Source organism: Pecten maximus, chromosome 10 (assembly GCF_902652985.1).
Source record: "Pecten maximus chromosome 10, xPecMax1.1, whole genome shotgun sequence".
NCBI classification, from domain to species: domain Eukaryota; kingdom Metazoa; phylum Mollusca; class Bivalvia; order Pectinida; family Pectinidae; genus Pecten; species Pecten maximus.
Window position 1 is genome coordinate 4,876,047 of NC_047024.1, and position 18,789 is coordinate 4,894,835.

An 18,789-nucleotide genomic window follows, 5' to 3' on the forward strand; every position below is an offset into this window, starting at 1 on the left:
CAGGAAATGGTACATTCCATTCTGACCGAGGATCTTGCAATGGGAAAGCTTTCGGCCCGATGGGTACCAAGATTTCCGACAGTTGATCAGAAGCACACCAGGCGCACACTATCGCGTGCTAATCTTAATCTTTTTGAGGAAGATCCTACCAACTTTCATCAGAGATTTGTCACTATGGATGAAACATGGGTCCATCATTTAACCCCAGAGGCCAAACAACAAACGAAACAATGGAAGCACCCTGGCTCTCCCCCGCCAAAGAAGGCAAAGACTGTTCCATCAGCTGGGAAGGTTATGATCTCGTTTTTTTGGGATGCAGATGGTATTCTGCTGATAGATTATCTCCAAAAGGGACAAACAATCAATGGCACATACTATGCTTCATTTCTGAGAGGCAGTTACGGGAAAATGCTGCCATTAACGATTGTGGAATTAAATTGATTGAGCATCCGCCTTATTCACCTGATCTCGCTCCATCAGACTTTCATCTAATTTTAAGACTGAAAACAACTATTTCAGACACCCACTTTCAGTCCGATAATGATGTCATACATGTAGTGGATGACTTTCTGAACAGTCGAGAAAAGGAGTTCTATAAAAAATGGCATCGAGGCCCTTAAAAACCGCTGGCAAAGGCGTACTGTATAGATACTGCAGGGGATTATGTTGAAAAATAATACAATATGTCCGGCAAAATTCAAATCAACCAGCCCTCGTACCTGGATCCATTTTCAAAGTAACGTGGGTCAAATTTGTTGAAATATCTAAATGACTTCTTTCATTATAAATAAAAGGCTTTGAATCAAAAATATTTTCCTGATAGATTCCTTTAAAAAAGACCAACAAAGTTTTCCAAAAAAAAAAAAGAAAAAAAAAAGAAGACCCTGGGCCTTGTTCATTCTAATGCAGGTTAAAATTGTCGGAACATTAAAACAACTTCTATCAACCGGAAGGCTAGCATATTTGGCTGATAATTAGTCCATATGATAGTTTCCTGAAAGAAATGACCTTGACTCACTTTCATGGCCACAGGTGTAAAATATTCAAATAAATTAGTTCTATAATCAAGATGATTAGCTGATTGGTTCCAATTAATTGAAAGACCTAAGCTTACATTTAAAAGCAAGTGTTAGGAGAGAGAGTCAACGCATTCCAACTCTCACTTGTCAACCCGTACTAATTAAGACATGGCTAACTTGTACTCACAAAATAAATCGTCATGAAATCACATTCTCACCTTTACCATTCAAAACTCAGTTATCTTGTGGGAAAGATTTTTTTTTTACCTGAGAAATAGTTTTGAATTCTTCTTCTTGGACAATTTTGTGGGTGTTTAATTCTTTGAAAGGTAGCTAATATATACATGTATGACCATCGTCTTAAGTGTGCATTATCAGGTCGGGTGTGAAGGTGTTATTGCAATTATATCATGAATGTCAAACATCCAATACAGCTGCTATGAAGTCATAGGTCAAAATTTTAAAATAACCATAGCTCAAAAACAGCTGATTTTACGAGTTCATGCAATTGCGCAATCTCTGCCAGCAAGTGCATTTTGGTTACCCGTTAAGGAGGGTTACCGCAATGCACTATGTGAGAGAATGGCAATCACTTTACATGCATATTATTTGTAGATTATCTGAAGGCTCACATTTTCCCATGACGTGTTCACCCCAACAAAAAGTCAAATTAAAATCTTCGCTAATGGGCCAAAGGTCACAAATTTTCTTCTTTTTTTCCCCCTCAACAACGCTGAAAAATTCTTTTTGTATTGCAGTATGTCATCACAATGGATTTGGTGTTTCCACTTTTTCTATGTCGCTCCTCGTTTGCACAGTACACCATTTTGCAAAAAAAAAAAATTAAAAAAATCCTTTGATATTTGTGAAATGCCGACAATATGATAAAACTGTTGCTTTTTTTTCTCCAACATCCGTAAGGTATTTTCACAGCAAGAATGTTTCCCCAGATAGTTTCAAAGTTGGTCAGGTTTTTAATTTTTTTTCTTTTGAAAAAACAAAAACAAAAAAACAAAAAAACAAAAATGGCCGCCATGACGTCATCCTGTTTTAACCTCAGTAACAATAACCCATTAACAGCTAAATGAAAATAATAGGAAATAAATAACTTTTCTAGGAAACATTTTTCTGTCAAACATCAACTTCCGGTTTTTGGTTAGGGTCATAGTTTGAATGAAAAAAACCCCAAAACAAAACAAAAAACTTCTTCTCAATAACCAATTAAGTGACCATAGGTCTTAATATTTGGTGAACAGCATGCTCAGGCAATAGGCTATTGATAATATGAAGGACCTTGGTCCTTGTTCGTCGCTGGGGTCAATTATATCAATATATCATTAAAACACCCATTTCTCAATAACAGAAATACCTAGGGTAAGGATATTTGGTGTGTAGCAAGCTTTTAAGTGTATATTCAAGTTTGTCCATCAAACACCAACTGTGGTAGGGGTCAAATTTCTGATGTGTAATGTATAAAGTATAAGACAACTACACTCAATCTGACTGGCTTGTTTCCGATAACAACGTATCGATTTGATGGAGTAGGGGAGGCAGCTCCTGCTTAATTTTATACGGTCTGTTAATGTTACCAACTTGTTTGTTCTTGACTCATATCTCCTATACTTACTGTACATGTATTTGAGGCTTAAAACAACCATAAAATTTGGATGATGCCTATGAACATTTTTTTTATTAAGTCTTTAGGTCTTGTGAATAATGTAGGTGAAAAGGCTGTCAAATTGTTAGCCAACAATATCTAGGAAAATGAAATATTTTGCTTGTCGTTCTTTTTTCATGTTGGTCTTGAGATACTGCAAATAAAAATTGTAAAATGTGCATTATCAAAATGTTACACCACAGACTAGATCTAATATAAGTCTGATTAAACAATATACTCCAATCATGTTTTAATCATAAATATCACCTTTTTATTTCCCTTCAAAATTAACAAGAGGCCTATAGGCCTAAACGCTCACCTGATCATGTAATAGAATTTTGCAATATTTGTTATTGACATGCCTTTCTCATCGTAGATGTCCATTTCTGTTGCCCTAATATAATAATTGAAAAGTAGGTCACAGTGACCTAATTTTGCAATACATTGTATTTGTTATTGACATGCCTTTCTCATCGTAGATGTCCATTTCTGTTGCCCTAATATAATTATTGCAAAAGTAGGTCACAGTGACCTAATTTTGCAATATTTGTTATCAGCATGCCTTTCTCATCAAAGATGTCCATTTCTATTGCCCTAACATAATTATTGAAAAAGTAGGTCACAGTGACCTAATTTTGCAATATTTGCTATCGGCATGAATTCTCATCCTGGACGTCTATTTCTGTTGCCCTAATATAATTATTGAAAAAGTAGGTCACAGTGACCTAATTTTGCAATATTTGCTATCTGCATGAATTTCTCATCCTAGATGTCCATTTCTGTTGCCCTAATATAATTATTGAAAAAGTAGGTCACAGTGACCTAATTTTGCAATATTTGCTATCGGCATGCAATTATCATCCTAGATGTCAATTGATGTTGTCCTATCATCATTCCTACTTTTCACTTGCACAAGTCACAACGTAGAGCAATGTGAAGAGTGATATATAAGTCACCAAAGGTCACAGTTCGAATTGGTCATAAATAGTATCAATGTGACATGCTTTCCACTTGCTCATTATCACTACATAATCAATATGTATATGACTAATGAATTAGAAACCTATAGACTCTCTCCAAATTTGATTTAAATTATCAGAAGTTTTCTGATATTTACCATATTTACACAATGTACACTTAATACCCAAAACACATTTGTCAACAGCTAGTTATCAGTAATAGCTCTGGAGATAGGGCTCTATTCACAGACCTCTGCTGCCCTTTATCTCATTAATTTTATTGTTTTCCTGTGTGACCCTAAACCAGCAAAACCATGGTTTCATCCAGAGATATAATAAGGTAACAGGTTTTCACATCAAAACTAACTGGTATCAGATAGTAGACAATCCAAAAGCCTAGTTATCTTACACAAAGAAATGTTCTACAGAACTGAGTACTATATCATTCAAGTAAAGACACCTATTACTGCATAGCATTGAGGCAAAAACCTGATCCTGGTCCTTTTTTTTAAATCAAAATTCCAGGTGGGTGTGGGTGCTGCTAGCAGCCAAGCTAGTCAGCTGCCAGTTCCCCCATTCGGGACCCCTAGCGGCAATGTTCACACTGAAGATATATACAGTGTATACAGACAGGTACAAACCATACAATTAAATTAATTAAAAATCAACCACTCTTGATCATTATACGTAACCCAAATTAAACTCATCTCTTTATCATCACTATCTGGACCTTGTTATTGAAAATCAACTCTAAACAATATACCAGCCATTAGCTATCTTGTTCACAAACAAAAAATTAAGTACTTTTCCATAGCTCATCAGGTGATAATTGCTGTGGTGGCCATCTTGTAAATTCAATGAATTTTTGAAACAACACCTCTTGTTCAGAAATGTCACTAGAACATTCCTAGAAAGTCTTCTTACTACGAAGCAAATAATATTGGGAGTTAATCACTTATAAGGAAAAACATACTTTCAAAGATGGCGATCATGGCAGCCATCTTGCATTTTATATTCACTTAATAAATACAAATATCTAGTCAGGACCTTCTAACTAATCATTCAATGCGAATTTCAACACTCGGTTAAAAAAAGTTAACGGACGACGCATGACGCCGGACGATACCCCATAGCAAAAGCTCACATGAGCCTTTGGCTCAGGTGAGCTAAAAACAAATAACAGCAAAAATGTTTTGATTTGTGAAGCATTTATTTAATAAGAATAAAGGCACCTCCATTTATCAACAGTTAACATATGAATTTATATCACGTACATACCTACTTCATTCACCTATAAACATCCATACTTTGTAAATCTCTTTCCTGTCCCTCAGACACAGGAACACTACTGTCTCTGCAGACACTGTCCCCGAGAGACGAGAAAACCATCCCAAGTCGACTACTGCCCCAGTGTACAAATAAACACTGTTCCTGAGAGACAAGTACAGCACAAAAAGAGATTGGATGTGAACACTGTTACAGCATACATGTTGAAGTATAATTAACGAATGAAGAATTATCATAGAGATATTGACACATTGTGTAGAGCTAACATCACACACTAGTACAGGATTGTCACGGTCAGGCTATCGGAATTGGTACTACTTCAGCATCAAACTGTTCAACATTACCCATTAATGTTACAGTATTTAATAAGATGTAGCAGATTACAAACAGTTTCACAAAATGTATTAAATAATAATGATAATGAAAAAAAAACAAAAAAAAATTGAGTTGCTAATTCATGTCAAATTCTGTAAACTACACTAAACTCTGTTTCCGTTATATTAAAATGGGGAGTGTGCAACATTTCTTGCAAATTTCTTTTAAATATCTGGTTTTTAACACTCAGAAAATTCTACAATGAAATCTCTAAAATTTATCCTGATATCTGACCAGTCAAATATAAAATCAGAAATAAACAATAGAATGTATATATCATGTAAGGAAATAAGTAAGACAATTACAATCTGTAAGATCTATAGCTATAGGAATACACAGTTACCAAGACATATACATATCGCTAGGCAAAATACAGTACACTGTTATCGTGTTATCATCTCAACCTAAAGGTTGTACATACAGGATAATAGAGTTCAGCAAGTGTCTAATAGATAGTGGATGATAGAGTCCAGTCAGGGTCTGATGGATGATATAGAGTCCAGTCAGGGTCTGATGGATGATATAGAGTCCAGTCAGGGTCTGATGGATTATATAGTCCAGTCAGGGTCTGATGGATGATATAGGGTCCAGTCAGGGTCTGATGGATGATATAGAGTCCAGTCAGGGTCTGATGGATTATATAGTCCAGTCAGGGTCTGATAGATATAGTCCAGTCAGAGTCTGATGGATGATATAGAGTCCAGTCAGGGTCTGATGGATGATATAGAGTCCAGTCAGGGTCTGATGGATGATATAGTCCAGTCAGGGTCTGATGGATGATATAGTCCAGTCAGGGTCTGATGGAAGATGATATAGTCCAGTCAGGGTCTGATGTATGATATAGAGTCCAGTCAGGGTCTGATGGATGATATAGTCCAGTCAGGGTCTGATGTATGATATAGAGTCCAGTCAGGGTCTGATGGATGATATAGTCCAGTCAGGGTCTGATGGATGATATAGTCCAGTCAGGTTCCGGTCTGATGGATGATATAGTCCAGTCAGGGTCTGATGGATGATAGAGTCCAGTCAGGGTCTGATGGATGCTATAGAGTCCAGTTAGGGTCTGATGGATGATATAGTCCAGTCAGGGTCTGATGGATGATATAGTCCAGTCAGGGTCTGATGGATGATATAGAGTCCAGTCAGGGTCTGATGGATGATATAGTCCAGTCAGGGTCTGATGGATGATATAGTCCAGTCAGGGTCTGATGGATTATATAGTCCAGTCAGGGTCTGATGGATGATATAGGGTCCAGTCAGGGTCTGATGGATGATATAGAGTCCAGTCAGGGTCTGATGGATTATATAGTCCAGTCAGGGTCTGATAGATGATATAGTCCAGTCAGAGTCTGATGGATGATATAGAGTCCAGTCAGGGTCTGATGGATTATATAGTCCAGTCAGGGTCTGATGGATGATATAGTCCAGTCAGGGTCTGATGTATGATATAGAGTCCAGTCAGGGTCTGATGGATGATATAGTCCAGTCAGGGTCTGATGGATGATATAGTCCAGTCAGGGTCCGGTCTGATGGATGATATAGTCCAGTCAGGGTCTGATGGATGATAGAGTCCAGTCAGGGTCTGATGGATTATATAGTCCAGTCAGGGTCTGATGGATGATATAGGGTCCAGTCAGGGTCTGATGGATGATATAAAGTCCAGTCAGGGTCTGATGGATTATATAGTCCAGTCAGGGTCTGATAGATATAGTCCAGTCAGAGTCTGATGGATGATATAGAGTCCAGTCAGGGTCTGATGGATGATATAGAGTCCAGTCAGGGTCTGATGGATGATATAGTCCAGTCAGGGTCTGATGGATGATATAGTCCAGTCAGGGTCTGATGGAAGATGATATAGTCCAGTCAGGGTCTGATGTATGATATAGAGTCCAGTCAGGGTCTGATGGATGATATAGTCCAGTCAGGGTCTTATGTATGATATAGAGTCCAGTCAGGGTCTGATGGATGATATAGTCCAGTCAGGGTCTGATGGATGATATAGTCCAGTCAGGTTCCGGTCTGATGGATGATATAGTCCAGTCAGGGTCTGATGGATGATAGAGTCCAGTCAGGGTCTGATGGATGCTATAGAGTCCAGTTAGGGTCTGATGGATGATATAGTCCAGTCAGGGTCTGATGGATGATATAGTCCAGTCAGGGTCTGATGGATGATATAGAGTCCAGTCAGGGTCTGATGGATGATATAGTCCAGTCAGGGTCTGATGGATGATATAGTCCAGTCAGGGTCTGATGGATTATATAGTCCAGTCAGGGTCTGATGGATGATATAGGGTCCAGTCAGGGTCTGATGGATGATATAGAGTCCAGTCAGGGTCTGATGGATTATATAGTCCAGTCAGGGTCTGATAGATGATATAGTCCAGTCAGAGTCTGATGGATGATATAGAGTCCAGTCAGGGTCTGATGGATTATATAGTCCAGTCAGGGTCTGATGGATGATATAGTCCAGTCAGGGTCTGATGTATGATATAGAGTCCAGTCAGGGTCTGATGGATGATATAGTCCAGTCAGGGTCTGATGGATGATATAGTCCAGTCAGGGTCCGGTCTGATGGATGATATAGTCCAGTCAGGGTCTGATGGATGATAGAGTCCAGTCAGGGTCTGATGGATGCTATAGAGTCCAGTTAGGGTCTGATGGATGATATAGTCCAGTCAGGGTCTGATGGATGATATAGTCCAGTCAGGGTCTGATGGATGATATAGAGTCCAGTCAGGGTCTGATGGATGATATAGTCCAGTCAGGGTCTGATGGATGATATAGTCCAGTCAGGGCCTGATGGATGATATAGAGTCCAGTCAGGGTCTGATGGATGATATAGTCCAGACAGGGTCTGATAGATGATATATAGTCCAGTCAGGGTCTGATAGATGATATAGAGTCCAGTCAGTGTCTGATGGATGATGTAGTCCAGTCAGGGTCTGATGGATGATATAGTCCAGACAGGGTCTGATAGATGATATATAGTCCAGTCAGGGTCTGATAGATGATATAGAGTCCAGTCAGTGTCTGATGGATGATGTAGTCCAGTCAGGGTCTGATGTATGATATAGAGTCCAGTCAGGGTCTGATGGATGATGTAGAGTCCAGTCAGGGTCTGATAGATGATATAGAGTCCAGTCAGGGTCTGATGGATGATATAGAGTCCAGTCAGGGTCTGATAGATGATAGAGTCCAGTCAGGGTCTGATGGATGATATAGAGTCCAGTCAGGGTCTGATGGATGATATAGAGTCCAGTCAGGGTCTGATAGATGATATAGTCCAGTCAGGGTCTGATGGATGATATAGAGTCCAGTCAGGGTCTGATAGATGATATAGTCCAGTCAGGGTCTGATGGATGATATAGAGTCCAGTCAGGGTCTGATGGATGATACAGAGTCCAGTCAGGGTCTGATGGATGATATAGAGTCCAGTCAGGGTCTGATGGATGATATAATCCAGTCAGGGTCTGATGGATGATATAGTCCAGTCAGGGTCTGATGGATGATATAGTCCAGTCAGGGTCTGATGGATGATATAGTCCAGCCAGGGTCTGATGGACGATATAGAGTCCAGTCAGGGTCTGATGGATGATATAGAGTCCAGTCAGGGTCTGATGGATGATATAGAGTCCAGTCAGGGTCTGATGGATGATATAGAGTCCAGTCAGGGTCTGATGGATGATATAGTCCAGTCAGGGTCCGAGCAAAGCTCTGGTACATGTAAGTCAACCACACAGCACACAAAGAAGCAATAACAATGAAAATATAGATTTCAGTAGTTAAGTTTGGTCCCTAATAAAAAGTATACATCAATTTAACACTTATCAATAAAGTCTATGGCAACAACATCTCACTTTCCTGTTTCTTTTAAACAATAATTTTTCCTGATCTTACATTTCCGAATAAGGAAAGTATTGGTTCGTTTACAATCAAGGAAATATTTCAAATGGAAAGGGTTGGTTCGTTTACAATCAAGGAAATATCTTCACTGGAAAGGTTTGGTTCGTTTACAATTAACTGAAGGAAATATCTTCACTTGAAGGTTTGGTTCATTTATAATTAACTCAAGGAAATATCTTCACTGGAAAGGTTTGGTTCGTTTACAATTAACTTAAAGAAATATCTTCACTGGAAAGGGTTGGTTCGTTCACAATTAACTTAAGGAAATATCCTCACTGGAAAGGGTTGGTTCGTTCACAATCAACTTAAGGAAATATCTTCACTGGAGAGGGTTGGTTTGTTTACAATTAACTTAAAGAAATATCCTCACTGGAGAGGGTTGGTTGATACATAATTAACTATTATAATAATAAGGAAATATTTTTACTTTTCAGTAAGGAATTTTTTAAAGCAACTCTTTCTTATAGTACATACATTGGTTAAGTTTTATATATTTTGTGAAAGAAGTGAATCTTGCATAAATCAATTCAACCTGTTTTGTATAAAATAAAGTTTAAAATATCAGTACAGTACCACAGAAAGCTGTGTGCTTATAGACACTATATAGCCATTACAACATATTCACATCACTGCTCAGCAAAATTGTGGTATTTATAAGGGTTTTGACGATATATCAATTAAGATATACAATATAATTATAAATTCTTCATATGAAACAAAAAGGGACCATTCATGATCAAGTAAGCACTAAGACAAGTGCTTTATGTACAACTAGATTTTACAGGCATATACAAACATACAGAATACATTAACATAGTTATAACTGATAGAATGTCAACTTAACCAGCAAGTCGACAACATTTCAGATATCTGGTCTTATACGAAAGATTCATCAGTAAGACAATGGTTTTGAATGTGGCCCTATCTACACGACATTTTAATGTTACCAAATGACATATCCTATACAAGTTGTGTAGTGTTGAATTTGCAGTTTCAAGATGTGTCTATATCAGCATTATTAGGAATATCTTGTTTTAATCTTAGAGACCTATTGATTGAGTCCGTGTTGAGAATAACAGCCGTAAATATGTATAGTGACTAAGTGGTAAGGATGACGTAAATATGTATAGTGACTTAGTGGTAAGGATGACGTAAATATGTACAGTGACTTAGTGGTAAGGATGACAGAGGTATTTTATAAAGGGAGGAAACTTTGAAGAAAGCAGCAATGAAATATTAAGCACCATACTGTATACACATGGTACATAATTATGTGGTTTATTTAAACATTTTTTAAAATTAAATAAAATTTCTGTTTTCTTAAATATTTGTGAACATTTCAAGAAAAATATTAAGCATATCCTTATTTTCTATATGATATACATGTTATACATGTATATCATTGTGGGTATGATAATGACAGAAGAGAATGCAAAATCTTTATCATTTTGTAAAAACAGTTTAATCTATTCTGCTATCTAGCTGTGGTCGGGCCATAATTGTCTAGTTGGAAGTGGTGACCATGTTACCATACATAAAGACAAACATCCCATGTTACATAAAATCAAAAAGTTTTGTCAGCTTAACATTTACATCAGGTTTAATATTAAGATTTACACCAAAAATTCACATTAGTTATCTGTGACTGCTGAAATCTGTGGTTTAAACAATATTTTTTATATTTTGTCCTTTTTTTCGTCTATTGGTATGAATTCAACACCTCTATATATACCAGATAACTATCATTTTTACATGATATAAAGGAAAATCATCAGATTATTTAATGTATTCTATTATTTACATACTAGATAAATACATCATCTTATATCATATCTTTATATGCATGCACTACAATTTCATGTTTCATAAGATTTTACTATCAACATTCATCACTTTTCTGAGGCTGAACATTGAATGTAATAAATAATTCTAGACTAAATGTGACTGACAGTTGTGACAAATAAAATAACAGCCATACACGTGCTGATCAATTTACCTGTTATAGGTATATACAAATACTGATGAAACGGAAAAAAAAAAAAAAAAAATCCAGGCTCACCTAAACGTCTAGCATACACGCAACATATGTAACATTACAGGTTAATGATTTAGTTACAGTTTGAGGATTACCGTATAAAAACACACAATCAATAACAACGGTTTAGACTTAACAAAAAAGTTACTTTTTCGTACATCCTAAGTTATATGTGACATACGAAAATATATTCTTATACAAAATTAAATGTACAAAGTGTACATTCCTGCCAACCTAAGAAATTGTCTCTTAATTGGTATAAATAATATTTGTTAAAATGGCTAATTTTGTTACTAATTGATATTGTCTGGATAATGACTGGAAATGGAGCACTGATAAAAATAAAAATGTGTAATAACACAACAATCACAACAACTACTAAACATATCTTCGAGGTTTTTAAAACCTAATGCCAACTAAAATTTTATATTCTAGAAAATATCTATTAAATCATCAAGTTTGAAAAAATACAAAATCCTGTAAGATTACCTAGTAGATAATTATTTAACAATATTTCATTCAATTTTCATTCAACCATACATGTACATATAATTTCAATAACTGGTAATCGGAAAACAAGCTTGAAGCTTATATCATTTCCTTTACTGGTAGATAATTGAACCTAGCACAAGTAATTAATGGAGTGTTATGTGTGAGGATAATCTAGTGAGGGTACAGAATATTAACCACACACCAAATACCTACATGATGATCGACGACTCCTCCCTCTCTCCTTGATCAGGCTGTAGTAGTCTTTGATTGTAATTATCACCATATAATAAAATGAGGACTTCAATCTAGATACAGAAAATGTACAGATTGTCTCCTCTTATGAAAGGATAACCAAATCCTTCAACAGGAAAGTTAGAAGAATAGAAGAATAAGATTATCTAGTATATGTAGGAGTGAGTTTTTTGTATAAAAAGAGAAATGGAGTTTTATTCTGACCTATAGATATTCATATACCGTATATATATTTATTCACACCAATGTTTGAATGGACAATTGTTAGACAAACACAAATGTTTGATTTCAAAAAATTCAGTATCATAAATTAGCTAAAGTTCTGAAACATGCCACCAATTTCAACATATGATGCAGGATATGATTTATATTTTAGTCTGCAGAAGAATTCCTGACAGAAAGTGATCAGGCATCACTTCATGGAAATAAACAAGTGTAAAATAAACCTGCTGTTTAAAATGTACCCCAGATTTACCTTTAACTGTTTTACTGTTCTTTGTTAATCTACCTTTTATCTATCTCATCTTTTTGTAATCTACTGTTATGAGCAAGTATTAATGTCATTAGTTTGTGTGTCATTAGTTTGTGTGAGGAAATTGTCCCTTTTCTCACAAATTTATGACATTATTCTCACAAACAAATGACTTAGAAATCAATGCCTGCTCGCAAGGGCAGATAACTCTACATCACGGAAAAGGCACCATATACAAGTCTGTGCATGGTTTAATTAGGAAAATGTACTACAAGTACAAGTACATTCACAATGTACCTTACATAAGAAAATCCAGTGTTTGAGGTGAGAGAGATAACGATAACAACCATGTTTATCTTGTATACACAGGTGATGAAAAACAATAGTCACACATGTAAAACTTACATCACAAAACATTACCAAACACACAATGTCATTTACCAATATACTCAGTTGTAGAGGAACATAACTATGAAATAGAATGGAAATTGCACCATATATAGTTATCATTTAGGAATTTACTCTCAGTATACATGTCTATATTTTAAATGATTAATTAAAATTTCTACATGTTCATAAAAATATATTGCGTCATAATTAATGTAACATTTTTCGTTTACAGAGATAATATTTTTTTTGATATACCGTCTACATGATTTATATAAAGATATCATATATCACAAAATATGGCCACAGTTTATAACTTCATCAGACAATGTTTATCCCATTCCTTGGCAGTTTGTCTGTCCCTTGATGCTAGTTAGACAAAACAACAGCATTTGTTAGGCTAAGATTAATGTACTACAGTGAAGTCAGCGTTCCTCACAGAAGGCTTAGATTAATGTACTACAGTGAAGTCAGCGTTCCTCACAGAAGGCTTAGATTAATGTACTACAGTGAAGTCAGCGTTCCTCACAGAAGGCTTAGATGAATGTACTACAGTAAAGCCAGCTTTCCTCACAGAAGGCTTAGATTAATGTACTACAGTGAAGTCAGCGTTCCTCACAGAAGGCTTAGATTAATGTACTACAGTGAAGTCAGTGTTCCTCACAGAAGGCTTAGATTAATGTACTACAGTGAAGTCAGCGTTCCTCACAGAAGGCTTAGATTAATGTACTACAGTGAAGCCAGCGTTCCTCACAGAAGGCTTAGATTAATGTACTACAGTAAAGCCAGCTTTCCTCACAGAAGGCTTAGATTAATGTACTACAGTGAAGTCAGCGTTCCTCACAGAAGGCTTAGATTAATGTACTACAGTGAAGTCAGCGTTCCTCACAGAAGGCTTAGATTAATGTACTACAGTAAAGTCAGCGTTCCTCACAGAAGGCTTAGATTAATGTACTACAGTGAAGTCAGCGTTCCTCACAGAAGGCTTAGATTAATGTACTATAGTGAAGCCAGCTTTCCTCACAGAAGGCTTAGATTAATGTCCAAATGTATTAGAGCGAAGCCAGCGTTCCTCACAGAAGGCTTAGATTAATGTACTACAGTGAAGCCAGCATTCCTCACAGAAGGCTTAGATTAATGTACTACAGTAAAGCCAGCGTTCCTCACAGAAGGCTTAGATTAATGTACTACAGTAAAGCAAGCTTTCCTTACAGGTGGGAAGTTCAGAATTTGACATGAAGAAACAGAGGTATGGAATTGTATGAAAATTTCTTGAAAGTTAAATTAGCAAAATAAATTATTTCAATAAATAAGAGTTAAATAAACAGACTAGAATGAGTCTGAAAACCAAAACTCATGACCAGCTAACTGTATAACTGTTACTTAGAGTATGTGAGAGGCACAAGTGTCACAGATGTTGATTCTTGTCACCATCACATACTGGTACAGACAATATCACTCATACACCTGATTTACATAACTCTATTGGGGTTAGAGCAGTTTAACAAACCCAGTGATAACAAAAAAAATCCAATTTCTACATTGCATGTTACTTTATAACAAATATTCAATATTAGTTATCTAATTTTTCAATCCAGAAGCTAAGCATCAGTAACTCAAATCCAGTGATGTTTATGTCAAAGGAATTTAGTAGAATAAACAAAACAAAAAGAACAGTTAACATATCATTATTTTGAAAAATACCAGATAAGAATCATTTAAAATTTCTTGCAAGAATATAAATGTATAAATATTTCATAAACACAACAATTACATACACTGTAGACAGAGTCTATTGATCAATGTAAGCATACAGTGAAATCCAACAATAACCCGAGAACTTTTCCTCGACTAATCTCTTCCTGGATTGGATTCTGACAAAACAGAGAGTATAACTAATAGGTCTCAAGCATCACTAATAGTTTATAATCCTTAACACAGTCCTATCACTAGCTCAGACTACATTAGATACATGTATAAACCAATAGTTCATTCTTTAATGTTATATAACATCAACTTCATAATGCGTGGTAGTACAAAGACCGAAGGGTCGTTCAGTTAAAATTCTGGCACAGGCAATGTTGTATCATTAAACGGATTACTTTACTCTGTTGTGTGCCAGTCGACGCAGCTGTTAATGGGCAAGTGGTTGGGCAGTACAAGAAAAGTCGTGGATGAGCTGTTGACTCCCAAATAGCAGCTCAGACTGTATGCTCCTCAAGGAGTTGGAAAAGATATTGGCTGTTTTCTGAAGGCCCAACAACCAAGGGTGATAATATGTGAACCGCTTTGAGGCAGCTTTATGCTGTGATATAGCAGTATATATTTAACAACTTCAAATTATTGTTTATTTAATATTTTCATAAAACGTTTTCAATTAAGTCATTCCAGCTAATTTTTCAGCAACATTTGACAGATGTATGGTGCTATTTTTTCTAGTATCAGAGTTTCTAACTTCCCGTCAACTTTTCCTTGCCCAACCACTTTATAAAGTTTGACTTTGTTTACAAGAAGAAAAAAAAATCACTGTATAACACTGCACAGACTGACTCCATAATAAATAACAACAAAAAAATACAAAACCGAATCAACTGATATACAATATGCAACTGTTTGTATCTAAACATGATTTCTAAAACATTATGATGAGAAACAATTTATATCTTATTGCCATTCAAATAAAATTATACACATAAACCACATTTTGTTTCAGTTTCTTTTCTATTTTATTTATCTATATTTCGCTCACATTAGTCAGTATTGATTTTATTCTTTCTGAGTCATTATATTTCTGAAGCTATTTCTGTAGTGACGACTACACTAATAATTTAGTAAAGTTCTACAATGAAGGAAATAATAAAGAGATTTTATGAAATGTAAGTAGAGGTCATCTAACATACAACTTTCCGTGTACTATATTGTCAAATCACTAACGCTAGATTCAATCCTTCCTAACTAAACACTAGTTCCAACAATAGCATATCTTGATATCATATCATAATAATGATTAGTAACAGTTTACGCTTCAAGAGATATTTTTTGTTGCACACTATGTCTTGGAAATACTTTATTAATTAAGTAAGGATGATCATGTATTAGGTTCTGAGAATCTGAAACGTGATATCTATTGTAACGTGATATATATTGTATCACATCGATTACTAACGACCTGAACATTTCTAAAACTGATCCTAGGAATACAGACATTAAGTCCAAGTGATCACTTAAAACGAAACCCAAAGGACAAACAAACTACATTTGAAGTTTATGTAAGTGTTCTTGAATTTTCCAAACTCATCAAAAGACTTTGTAGCGACGTTGTACTTCCTGATATTTCAAAATAAAAAGGCCTTCTAAACTCCACACAAAGATCACTGGATATCAGGACAAAACTTGTCCTTAGTAGCACTTTCTTGAGGTCAGAGATTCGTGCAGTATTTCACTGTGAATTGCCAGAACTTCATAACAAGCACATTTGACACATACCGAACAAATTAGTCCATTGAACACTGCTACGCACTTTCAAATCTCTCAAGTGTTTCTTCTAGTTTTTGCGTTATCTGAAAAAGATGTAATTAATGTTTTAATTGCAAAAACAATTTAGCAGTAATAAAACGTGTGATGTTTGGCAGTAGTCAATTTTCACTAGCACCAAAGTTCAGTAATTTACACAAATTAGGAAAACAAGCACACGGAGCAATGCTAAAGCAATGTCTTCTTCTAGCCCCTGATAAAACTAGTAGCAATGACCTTGACCCAAAAACTGAAACTCGAACCTGTCCAGGACAATATGGTCCTTTCATATCACTGTGTACAGTTTTAATAATTAGTACCCCCTGGTTTCAGTAGGGGGCTAATAATTAGAAATACACTTGCTTGCTCCTATGCTCCATATTAAGTGTCCTTGTTTTAACAGATCCTATAAATGGTATTATGTTTCTGAATAATGAAGAACTTATTCAGGGTATTCTAACTTGACCATTGTGTAATACTGTCAGTATTTCATTAAAAACTTTTAATTTAAAAATCTATCAATTTAACAATAAAAGGAAATCATTTTGGCCTATATTTAAATAATAATTGTTGTTACACTCTTCGGATGGAACTCTCATGAATAATTGGTCTTTTTGTAAAAAATGAACTAATTAAAAATTAAACTAAAAATGAACTAAACTGTATATCTGAATAAAGGTGACATGGACTGGTAAGGGATTGGGTAGAACATGGTATACATAGACACCACTAACAAAATCGTCAAATTTGTATCATAGTTCTAGATTTTATAGTGATTGATATAAAATAGCTAGTCTTTAGGGTCTGCCACTAACTATATCAGAATGTGCTGATTTATACTGGACTCACATTTCTATAAAATGTTATTTGTTCCTTTAGGTATTTTTGCATCATGGCTTTGTAGTCCTGTACACGCTCCTGCTGGAAATGTGACATCTGGGCCATAGTACCGTAGGAAATGATATCTGCTTTGTTCACCACTTTCTGTACATCACTCTCCGACATTTTGCCCTCATCTTGTTCCTTCATGCATTCCTTGGCTCGTCCCACAGCACCCTGTACAAACACCAACATATCTACATACATAGTCATAAACAATTCTGAATTTTAGAAAGACAATTTATCCCGAATTTATTGAGTAATATTGGAATTTATAGTGTATCCTATGAATGATAATACCATCCTGGGATTGTTTAAGAATCTGAATATACCTCGTGTATCTTGAGGACATCTGGGTAGGTGGTGAGTATCCCCTTATATTCATACAGCACATCTAACATAGGGTCCAGGTCTATCCTCGGCTGATAACAAAATCAGAAAGTCAATTAATTCAAAACCGATCAACAATCAGGTTACATTTCAACAAAACCTTGTTACACTTTCTATATCAAGACATATATCATATAAAAGTGTTTATCAAGTAGGAAAGAACTCATTCATATACAATATCTTATACAGAACTCATTCATATACAATATAGAACTCATTCTTATACAATATAGAACTCATTTGTATACAATAAAGAACTCATTTGTATACAATATAGAACTCATTTGTATACAATATAGAACTTATTTGTATACAATAAAGAACGCATTCGTATACAATATAGAACTCATTCTTATAAAATATAGAACTCATTCGTATACAAAAAAGAACTCATATGTATACAATATAAAAGATCTTATTTATATAAAATAAAGAACTCATTTGTATACAATAAAGAACTCATTCGTATACAATATAGAACTCATTCGTATACAATATAGAACTCATTCAAATACAAAACAGTAACAAATACGAAAAAGAACTAATTTGTATACAAATTTAAATTTAATATCCATTTTCTGCTACATGCAGTATTTGAATGAAAAGATTTTCTAAGAATGTAGGATTTTTTTCATTCAAGAACTTCTACATCTGGCTACTGACAGCTTTATAATAATTCCATAGTTTTACCTTTATAATAATTCCATAGTTTTACCTTTATAATAATTCCATAGTTTTACCTTTATAATAATTCCATAGTTTTACCTTTATAATAATTCCATAGTTTTACCTTTATAATAATTCCATAGTTTTACCTTTATAATAATTCCATAGTTTTACCTTTATAATAATTCCATAGTTTTACCTTTACAATAATTCCATAGTTTTACCTGTTTTTCAAACATTTCTCCTATCTGGTTGTATGTGTCACCTGTGTAGTCTATTGCTGCCGTCAATCCACCTGAAACTGTTAAATAACTGACATTACACAAAACTGTACAAAGTATAATTATTGTACCTAATACACTAGGTATGAAGTGGAAGTTCTGGCTGAAGTACAACAACCCCTGTTGTATTTGCACATCTCTCGTGGATATAGATATCTTTTTTCCTTATTGCATTTGTAAGAAATATGTGTCTTATACAGTAAAACAATCAAAGCAAAATCA

General features: G+C 35.2%; 1 protein-coding gene across 2 annotated transcripts in view; it reads right to left on the bottom strand.

Moving 5' to 3' along the window:
- Positions 1-4,824: 4,824 nt before the first annotated feature.
- LOC117335657 (sorting nexin lst-4-like) overlaps positions 4,825-18,789 on the bottom strand; it is a 41,436-nt gene continuing 27,471 nt past the window's right edge. For both annotated transcript variants that reach the window (XM_033895804.1, XM_033895803.1), the window contains 4 exons: positions 18,511-18,587; positions 17,563-17,652; positions 17,201-17,407; positions 4,825-16,398 (listed from right to left, as the gene is read on the bottom strand). In XM_033895804.1, the coding sequence (XP_033751695.1) occupies positions 16,351-16,398; positions 17,201-17,407; positions 17,563-17,652; positions 18,511-18,587 (422 nt within the window). In that variant the 3' untranslated portion in view covers positions 4,825-16,350. The remainder of the gene's footprint in view (positions 16,399-17,200; positions 17,408-17,562; positions 17,653-18,510; positions 18,588-18,789) is intronic.